Source organism: Macrobrachium nipponense, chromosome 35 (genome assembly GCF_015104395.2).
Source record: "Macrobrachium nipponense isolate FS-2020 chromosome 35, ASM1510439v2, whole genome shotgun sequence".
NCBI lineage: Eukaryota > Metazoa > Arthropoda > Malacostraca > Decapoda > Palaemonidae > Macrobrachium > Macrobrachium nipponense.
The window spans coordinates 54,275,693-54,286,740 of NC_061096.1; the positions used below are offsets into that span (position 1 = coordinate 54,275,693).

Here is an 11,048-nt window from a genome sequence, read left to right on the forward strand (position 1 = left end):
TGAAATAAAGACATGCCTTTAGGGGCTAATGATCCGTGCTTTTCCATCATCCTTGAATTAACAGTAGTCTGTTTTCAATGGTGTAAGTGTGCGCATTTTCACCCAAACAGTCAGTTAAGTATATCTCAGTTTAACCAGACCACTGATTAACATCTCTCCTATGGTTGGCCCGTAGGATTAGATATTTTTACGTGGCTAAGAACTACTTGGTTGCTTAGCAACTGGATCTACAGTTTATCGTGGAATCCGAACCACATCGAGAAATGAATTCCAATCACCTGAAATAAATTCCTCTGATTCCTTTGTTGGCAGGTGGGGAATCAAACCCGGACCCTGAGATCGATTGACGAGCACGTTACCGACCCGTCCAACGAGAAACTACCCAGAAAGTCAGGGGTAATTACCAAAGTAATATTTAAAATAATCACATAATGTTAAAGTATGAAATCTCATTGTCTTCTTTATATCAGAAAATATTCTTTTGTTAACAAATTATCATGAGAAATTAAGGCTATCATGTTTTGGAAGTCTCGGTGATTGTGGAAGTATCCATGAAAATGTTAAAAACTGCAATCTAATGCACATTAGAAGTTAAGTGACATCTGAAGCCATAACCGGTCTTGCAAACATCATTATATTACACTCACTGCCACTGGAGTCATGAAGATCCATTTACTCATAAATTACGATCTTCATTACCGGGGTATGAAAGTAATTGTTAAGCACTTATGGATGCTAGATGTTTTTGACGGTGTGAAAGACCTCCGAATAAAAGGCAAATGCTCTCCACTTCGTGCGGTATTGGGTGCGCAATTCAGGAAAGTTCTGAAGATTCTGTGCTTCCTCATTGTAGGTTGAAAATTTGTTTGTAACTTTCTGAATATCCTCTCGTGGAGATAACCAACCAGAGCCAATCACTCTTCTTTTTGCGCGAAACTAGTTTCTGCCATTTTCTTTTTTTTACTGTATCAGCTAGAAGTCTTAACAAAATTAACTATGATATTCTTGAGTTGGAAAGTGTTGCTTGTTTAGTGGATGATTGCCTTAACTTTTCCTGCATACTGAGCAGTTCAGTTGCAGTGGAGTTTATCGCGGGTGAGAAACCATTGCATATGTTGACACTTCAGTGTCGTCTCTAGCACAATTACTGAAACCAGCCATTACTCTCCCCCTTTAGTCTTTTGGTTCTTTCATATCTATAAAATATTAAATAATGAATTTACCCCTTGATAATTTAGTATCTTACCAAATTAACAATGTTCCCAGCAAACTGCTGAATACGACTAAAATGCTTTACTCAGGGGTATATGTATTTATGCGACCTTTCTTCATTCTTGTTTGTATAGACCGTCGTTTCGTATCGCTTGATACATTTTCCAGGCTGAAAATCGATTGAAATAAACAATGCTTGTACACATAATGTAAGGATTATATACAAAATTTACTTATTAACACCATTTTTACACTTAAAACAGAACAAAGAGGGAAAATTCAAACAGCGAAAGATAGGGGGCACGAGATACCTACCCACAATGATAGCACAAAGTAAACTGACAGGAGGACGGAAAATTGGAGAAAAAAAAAATACACACACAAAGACAAAAAAGAAATTATGCAATAAACAGCTGTGTTGATGATGACTGGTGGTTGAGAGTAGGAACAGTCAGTTTAATCGTTATGGATTCGAGGGTAGTTGGTTCCCCTCGGTAGTTCGTGCGCTTCCCACTATACTAAAGTCTTTAGCATCTATATGAGTTTTACACATTTTACTATGATTCCTTATATTCGACAATTCGAGATTTGATAGGCGGCTTCCCGTTCTGTAACTGACTCCCTGATGAGAGGAGATTCGGATCTTCAGCAGCCTCTTGGTACATCCGACGTATCTGCCCAGATTACCTCTGGGACAGGTATATTTATAAATTAGTATACTTATAAATTACATTGGGTGTAACGAAGGGGCTAATCTTATCCTTAGAATGGAATAGGGATCCAATAGTTCGGGGGTTTATCGGGATTAGTTTTAGATTAAGTGCAGGTAATTTTCTATTAAACAGACTGATACATTTTTTACTGTGGGGGAATCTAGCATAAGACGTAAATTAGGAACGTTAAGGACTGTGTGTGGAGGATTTAACTTCTGATTAAGTAGTTTATTAAGGGATCTATGAAATATTAGTGGAAAACAATTATTCTGAGAATAACTGGCAAGAAATGCAATTTCGTCATGGAAGGCAGACCAGCTAGAGGTCAGTGTTAAGGCTCTGTGGAGGAGTGTAGAAACGGAATTAATTTTAAAATTAAAACTACAAAAGCTGTAAAAATTGGTGCCTAGACCAGTGAAAGTGCATTTTTTAAAAATCCCGGTATGGAAACCTTTCTCATCCTGTGTAATATAAGATAAAAAGTAACTCATAGACCCAGGAAGAGGAGCGAGTTTTGGGTCTCCTTTCCAACGGTGAATTTAATTTTGTGGTGTTGGATATTTAGAATTCTAGAAAATTGTCAACTTGGTGGTCATGTCTAAAGAGAGCGAAAGTATCATCGATGAAGCGTTTATAAAATAATAGGTGGGAATCAAGGGGGCGATTGTCCAGGATTCGCTCCTCCAAGGGAGTTCATGAAGATGTTAGCGAAGGTCAGTCATTGGGCTCCCCATCGCCATGCCCTCCACAATAGAGGGTGCGGTCAAAGACAAAAGCCGTGTCCAGCACGGCCAGTTCCAAGAATGATTTGAAACAAGTAACTTGCAGTCAAGCGTCATGCTTCTAAGGAGAAGTCGTGATTAATCTGCTAGTATAGAATTTAGTCTCTGTCCCACAACTATTGTTGCAAAACTTCCCTTCTAAATGCTCACATTAGCTAAGAAAAATACCAGGCTAAATATCAACGCCCAATCCACCCGCAGGAAGACACGACATACAGCAAAAGAGACAAAGAAGGAGCTGTGACAGGAGGAGGCCTCCGGACGGCAGAGGCTCTGAGGACCTTGTCCTGGGAGAAGTTGGTGGAGTTTCTGCAGCGTCATCGGTGAGAATCAAAACCAGCCAACTCTCTTCTCTGTGGAACTATAGGCCTATAACCATATCTCATTTACACAAAACTATCTCTGTATCTCCCTTTGGTTCCCTTAGAACCAGGTCAGCATTCTCCGGCGAATGCGCCAGGTTCCTCCTGAGGGAGGGAATCGCCAACTACAATATATAAATCCGAGGGGAGGGAATTCAAACTAACAGACGAAATTATATCAAATATCGCAGGTTGAACGTTCTAAAGAAATACATAGGCCTATCATCATTGTTGCAGGAACAAAGTATCTATCCATCTAACTGTGTGCTATATATCTATAAATATATATATAAATAAATACACAAATAAATATATATATGTATATATATATATATATATATATATATATATATATATATATTCACTAAATTAAAGTTTTTTCGTTAGCAATTCTTTCATTCAATACCATTAACATCAACACCGGAATGGCTATATTCCCACTGGATGAAATCCCACGTGTGGGGAATTTAAGTCACCTAATAGTGCCATGACATGACCCAAGGAGTAAAAACAGGCAGGGAAATCCCTTTCTCTGTCCCTCATATTCATGTAGGGAAACCCCCTCGACGTCCTTGTGGTTTTAAGTGATAGACAGTCGGCGCCAACCTCATCAAGGCGGGAAAGATGTGGCGCAGTTGGTGTCGTTTTCATTTGCGTTCATTTGTTGTTCTGTCTCTTTTCACTCGGGATGCGAATGATAAAGCAGTTTATTTTAGTTTATGTAACGTCCTTCAATATTAATCAAGTCTATTACGTTTTTCTTTCGCGCTAATCAAGGCCTGGAATATTAGTCTTATAGGCCTACGACGCCATAAAAGATTTTTAGACACACTCCCCTCTTCCTCAGGGAAATGGTTAATTTGGCATTATGCAAAGAACATTTATACTTTGTTTCGATCCTGAAGAAAGAAAGGAGAGAGAGAGAGAGAGAGAGAGAGAGAGAGAGAGAGAGAGAGAGAGAGAGAGAGAGAGAAATTCAGCAGAGGGGTTACCAAGAGCAGAGCTCTGTTGCTAAGGGATCTTGAAACAGTTAACACCAGTTTTTCAATGATTATTTTTGTGTTCTATCTTTCGCCCCATTCTGCATAAATATCAAGGCAGATTTTCACATTGTTCATGCTACCATTTATATCTATGTATGTTTTTATGCGCATTCAGCGACAGAAGACCCAAAGTTTAAAGTGATTTATGTAAGACTGGCGATGTGTTATGGATGTAGCTATGCGCTTATGTTGTGTACAGTCAGGGACTTCGCAGTATATATGTGTTGCGTATGTGTGCTATATTTTTGTTTTTTTTACTTTCGGTTCGAGGAATCGGATCACGAGTCGTCACAACCACTCTTTATCAAACCAGTGGGATTCCCTCAACCGTCAGTTACCGCTCCTCATCTGCTAAAATAATGATAGCCGGCCATTTCACACAACATATATCTATCCAAGTTATTGAATGACAATTCTTTAATGTCGATAATATATCTAAAAACTCCAAGGCGCTTTAAAAAGCCGAGAAGGAATTCAATCCAACCGTTTTATTCTGGACAAAAATCCATTTTCCGGCAACCGCCCCAACGTGTGGGCGGCCATATCATATATAAAGCCTCGTAGGTCGGGCGAAATGTCACGTAATCGTCAGAAGGCAGCCGTTGAACCTCTGATCTCCGCAACGCCACGGTTAGTCGACCAAACAATCGCCATATTTACTCACCGAATCCCCGAGAGGTGAGCAGCTGACTGAAGTCATTCCCTTGACCTGATATGGAGGACGATCGCTGCTGGTATATGTGTATATTTATATATCACATATATATTTCATGCCCTTCTCGGTGTCCATTAAAGGTCTGCTTCGTTCATTTCAGATCCGAGCAATGCGCGCTTCTTCCTCCTGCGTTTGCGCCCTCCTCGGGCTGTTCCTCATGGCCAGCGTTTTGGGGGTGGCAGAGGGCCAAGGGCTGGCCGATCTGTTGGGCGGCTCGACGAGGGACGAATTGGTCCAGTCACTGACGTCTCAGCTCGTCGGGTAATCAAAGGCTTCTTCTTCTTCTTCGTGTGATAAAGATGTTTTATTTTCAGTTTGTGCGATTATATAAGGTCAAATATGGTGTCATAAGAATTATTGTCATTGTTATTATTGTATTATATTATTTTAACGAAGGTTTTCCCTCCTCGCAACAGACTGTGGGAGACAGGTGACCTGGAATTCCTGGACCACGTCTGCAGCTTCCAGGTCAGGCCGAAGTTCAAGAGGTGGCAGCTCTACTTCAGCGGGACAATGTGGTGCCCCGGTTGGACGCCCATCAGAGGAACCTGTAAGTTGTTGGACCCTTGGTTCATTTTTATTTATTTATTTATTTATTTATTTATTTTTTTTGAGTGGGGTGGGTGGTTTCTTTTAGCTTAATGCCCCAAAGAAGGGCATGTAAGACGGTTGGGTAGGGGCGTGGGTGGACAGGACTCACAGTACTCTGTCCTAGACTGTCTGCAGAGGATTTAGATAGTGATGTAAGACGTTATATGTCCAGTGTAATATCATTGTTTATCTGCCGTCGATTTTTCTCGTCCCGCAACGGACAGGCCAATAGGCCTAGTTGTCTGATTTGGAAATTCGCTGTACAAATTGGTAGCCTGTCAAGCTTACTCCGCGTGAATAGTTAGTCTGTTTACATAAAAATTTCTCTCATTTTTTTATATGCACAGCTGAGACTCGGAGCCGTACGTCTGTAGTGAACGAAGCCGTCGCAGACTTCGTCCAGAAGGCGCTGTCGTCTGGACTGGTGACGGAAGAAGAAGCCAGGAACTGGCTCAATCACCATTAAATGGCGCCGCTGGGAGCCTCACCCCTCCCCTCCCCCACCCCCACCCCGGGGGTGTCTTAAAGATCGTCTTTCGTGAAAAGTGCACAGAAAAAAATCAGTTCTGGATGAACCATTCTAGGCTAAGGGACACGTGTGTGTGTGTTTGTGTTCATGCGGTGAGGTCCAGACAGAGACTCATGTCATTGAAAATTGTCCACTTTCGTTACAGATCAGGCAGACGTATAACGTTACCACAGCTTTAGACTTGCTAGTAACCAGAACCGATTATGATGTAGTATGTAAAATTGTACATAAGCTTCTTTCCTTGTATTGAATGTAACACGTTATTATAATGTGTAAAATGTAATTACAGGAACTTGTTGAAGGCGTATGGTTAAATTGGTTTTGTTTTAGTACAATATATGTGTAATAGAAATTCATTTAGTTTGTATAAGAGATTGTACAAAATCTACTGTACTTAATTTTGTAATTTGGACCAAATACTCTTTTGTAAAATTCATATTATTTTGTATTGTGGTCAATAAAAATATCTATCTATCTATCTATCTATCTATGTGTGTGTGTGTGTGTGGTTGGGCGGGGGGTGAATGAAATCATGAGAGTGATAATTTTGTACATTTGTGAACGAGTAAATCGGGACACCCGGTTATGAGGGTGTAATGATACACATATATTTTTTTATAATAATACATCATTTATGAAAGAGACGGTGCTACATTTCATTATCCTGTGTGGTGTAAGGTTCCTAAAGCATGGAGTCGTTCACGGAAGTTGTTGTGCTATCAAAAGTTGAGAAATATTATCGAAATATTCATTAATGGCGGTATTTTCTGTATATAGAAATATTTAGGAGTCGAGTTTCTGAATATTTCTAAGTGACCCATCCAAATCTGAGAAAGTCGGTATCCCTGACCTTTAAGTATAACTGAGCCTGAGGACAAAATCAACCGATTCTTGAGGACGCTAAAACAAAATAAGACAATAGACGAAAATACATATCAAAACCTCAAGTGGCCTCAGTGGCGTGATCGGTATGGTCTTGGCCTACCACCTCGGTGGCCGCGAGTTCGATTCTCGGGCATTCCACTGAAGGGTCAGGAATATGTATTTCTGGTGATATAAGTTCACTCTCCGACGTTGGTCCCGTTGCTGAATAACCACTGGTTCCATGCAACGTAAAAACACCATAAATACAAAAATTCTTCGTTACAGGATCACCAACGGAGTTATTTATGGACTTCCTCAAATACATAAGGAGGGAATTCCTTTGAGTCCCATCCTCTCCATGAATGCCCCCAATTTTTTATGAAGATCTAATATATAAGTCTCTACATGATGTTTTAATGACAAAACAAAGATTGTACACATTCAACCTGTCTGGAAATAATTTGTGTGACCAGTGTAATATGATACAAAGTATATTCATTTATCTTATTTTTATAAGAGAAGCAGACCTATATTTGATTGGTTCTTAAGTAGAATCGAGGCTATTTGTGGTTTTAAGCCTAAAAGTAACACGAGGCTTTATATTTTGATTTATAAAGATCTTCGAGTCAAAAATATATGTATATTATTCCTGTTCTTATTACAACTATGTGGTCATGCAGAAACACAGACTTATTGCCTGAAAATATAAAAGACCGTGCAAGAATGAAGTGCGTGCAATACAAAAATTTTATAAATTTTTTTTTCATAATGCTAATAAGATTACAAAAACTTTGGGAATTTTTGAAAGAATTTAATTCATCATAGTACTGTTATTTATATTTAGTAAACCAAGTCATGGTTATTTCATTGTAAAGAGCTATTGTAAATATTATATGTAGATTGTAAAATAATAATAAAATACCAATTACGGACTGGTCAAATTCCTTGTCCCATTACTCAACCACTGACCAATAACGACTACACATTAAATAACTCAGTCCCTTTTAAAGAAGAAATTATCAAACAAGACGCTGATCTTTTCATGCAAGTTTTGACGTCGAATCTCTGTTCACAAACGTCCCAGTAGCAGAGACCATAGATATTATCTTAAAAAATAAGCTGTTCCTCTCTGAGGATTCCTTTTTAAATCATTTTAATAAAAACCAATTTAAATCATTCTTGGAACTGGCCGTGCTGGACACGGCTTTTGTGTTTGACGGTACCCTCTACAGACAGGTGGTGGGCATGGCGATGGGAAGTCCACAGGTACCGACCTTCGCTAACATCTTCGTGAACTCCCTGGAGAAGCTAATCCTGGAAAATTGCCCCCTTGATTCCAGCTCATTATTTTATAGACGCTTCATCGATGATACCTTAGCTCTCTTTAGACATGACCACCAAGTTGACAATTTTTTAGAATATTTAAATATCCAACACCACAAAATTAAATTCGCTGAAAAGGAGACCCAAAACTCGTTCCCCTTCGTGGATCTCAGTTACTTTTTTTCTTTTATTACTCAGAATGAGAAAGGTTTCCATACCGGGATTTTTAGATAGCACTGGTCTAGGCACCAATTTTCTCAGCTCTTGTTGTTTTAATTTCAAAATTAATTCCATGTCTACTCTTCTCCATAGGGCCTTTACTCTGACCTCAAGCTGGTCTGCCTTCCATGACGAAGTTGCTTTTTTTGCCAGTTATTCTAAGAATAATTGTTTTCCACTAATATTCCATAGATCCCTTAATGAACTGCTTAATCAGAAGTTTAAATCTTACACCCACAGTCCTTAACGTTCCTAAATTACGTCTATATGCTAGATCCCCTTACTTACATGACGATATCTGCACCTAATCTAAAACTAATCCCGACGAACCCCCGAACTATATATATATATATATATATATATATATATATATATATATATATATATATATATATATATAGATATATATATATATATATATATATATATATAGTATATATATAAATATGTATGTATGTATATATATATATATATATATATATATATATATATATATTATATATATATATATATATATATATATATATATATACGTATATATATATATATATATATATATATATATATATATATATATATATATATATATATATATACGTGTAATATATATATATATATATTTATATATATATATATATATAATATATATATATATATATATATATATGTGTGTGTGTGTGTGTGTGTGCGCGTGTGTGTGTAAAATCCTACATACGCAAAGGAATTTAAAGAGCTATATACGTGACCCTAATGGATTTGGACGGGGTCTCTCATACCAAACGTAAGAAAGACATCAGCATTTGGTTTCCGAACATATCTCTTGCTTTTGTAGATCCAAACAACCGATAACCTCGAGTTTATTGACACTCATACAAGTTATTGGCTATTTATTTTCTCTTCCTGGTTTTCAAATGGATTGTCCTCTTTACCCTAAAGTGATATTCTGTGGGCATGAGACATGTTGTATTTGGTTTTTACTATTCTATAACATCACGAGATGAATGGCGGTATTTTACGAGATGATAAAAAAAATAATGTGAGATATCTTGCCACTGCGAGACTGATTATGCATTTGCAGAGGTGTTATAAACTGAACGGGTATGGATGACGTGTTAAGAGACCTGATATGGCATTTACCTTAAAATTGTGGTTTCTAATGAGAAACAGTAGCACGGATGTGAATTACGCACGCTCTCGACCTAGAATTTCTTGTGTAGGGTTTTTCTCGCAACACTTTGAGAGTGAACGCATCTTGACATCTGACATTATGGTCCTTTGAACAGAATACTGAGTTGCTTCACAGTGAATAAATTGAATTTGCTATTCCCCTTTAAAGTGGAATATTTGATTTGTTTTTAGCATGGATGTAGCATTTGCCAACTCATGCGTTCATGAGAGGAGTCTCGAATCACTTATACGCGGAATAAGAGGAATTTATTTCTGGTGATAGAAATTCATTTCTCGATTTAGTGTGATTCGGATCCCACAATAAGCTGTAGGTCCCGTTGCTAGGTGGCCAATTGGTTCCTAGCCACGTAAAAATATCTAATCCTTCGGGCCAGCCATAGGAGAGCTGTTAATCAGCTCAGTGGTGTGATAAAACTAAGATATACTTAACCTTTTACTTATACGTTTATATTTTTATACATTTTAAAGAATTTTTTATCTTCACAAAATCATCTATCTTAATTTATCTAGACATCTGGGTTTCAACTGCAGTTATGCCAGCGAATTACGTATAGTACAATACAAGACGATGTACATGGTTAAGAAATTTGCAGCAGTTTCATTCTATTGCATTCATATACATGCGAAATATCACATACTAGAAACTGGTGGACTGTCACACTGTCACTCTCTGTCCTCAAGTCCAGGAAGTAGGTAGGACGGGAGCGGACTTTCTCAGTCCTGATAAACTGTGGTCCTGAAGGATCTGGTTGTCAAAAACGGGGCACAAAGGATCGGAAGATGATACCGGCCATCTAAGCTGATGGCCATCATGGATGAAGAGGGGGGAATCCGTTCTTCAATTTGACTTGACTAGCTCGGGAAAATTACAGAGAGAGAGAGAGAGAGAGAGGAGAGATCAAATATGGTGAGAATTTAGAACACAAAAGAAAGAGAGAGGGAGAGATCAAATATAGTGAGAATTAAGAATACAGAGAGAGAGAGAGAGAGAGAGAGAGAGAGAGAGAGAGAGAGAGAGAGATCAAATATAGTGAGAATTCAGAATACAAAAGAGAGAGAGAGAGAGAGAGAGAGAGGGATCAAATATGGTGAGAATTCAGAATACAAAAGAAAGAGAGAGAGAGAGAGAGAGAGATCAAATATAGTGAGAATTTTGAATACGAGAGAGAGAGAGAGAGAGAGAGAGAGAGAGAGAGAGAGAGAGAGAGAGAGAGAGAGATATCAAATATGGTGAGAATTCAGAATACAAAGAGAGAGAGAGAAGAGAGAGAGAGAGAGAGAGAGAGAGAGAGAGAGAGAGAGAGAGAGAGGTTAAAATATCAATTATGATAAAAAAGAATCACAATGAAGATTTATGGCATAACGAAGTGAGTCCTACGTTGCGAAAAATATCAAATCAGTATCAGTGTATAATAACACCTTGATGAAACTAAATGAAAATGTGTCATGATTAAAAAATAACCGAAGGACTATAATAAGCAGACAATAGGAATGAACCAATACGTAT

At 38.1% G+C, this 11,048-nt stretch overlaps 1 protein-coding gene across 2 annotated transcripts; it reads left to right on the forward strand.

Moving 5' to 3' along the window:
• The first annotated feature begins 4,636 nt into the window (after positions 1–4,636).
• LOC135208788 (anti-lipopolysaccharide factor-like) lies at positions 4,637–6,591 on the forward strand. 2 transcript variants are annotated; one of them, XM_064241310.1, is made up of 4 exons: positions 4,637–4,790; positions 4,928–5,088; positions 5,244–5,377; positions 5,766–6,591. In XM_064241310.1, exons 2-4 carry the CDS (start codon positions 4,937–4,939, stop codon positions 5,882–5,884), a joined length of 405 nt encoding a protein of 134 aa, XP_064097380.1. In that variant the 5' UTR covers positions 4,637–4,790; positions 4,928–4,936; the 3' UTR covers positions 5,885–6,591. The 2 variants fall into 2 exon arrangements, with proteins under 2 accessions (XP_064097380.1, XP_064097381.1); XM_064241311.1 differs by having other exon boundaries at positions 4,672–4,742.
• The last annotated feature ends 4,457 nt before the right edge of the window (positions 6,592–11,048 follow it).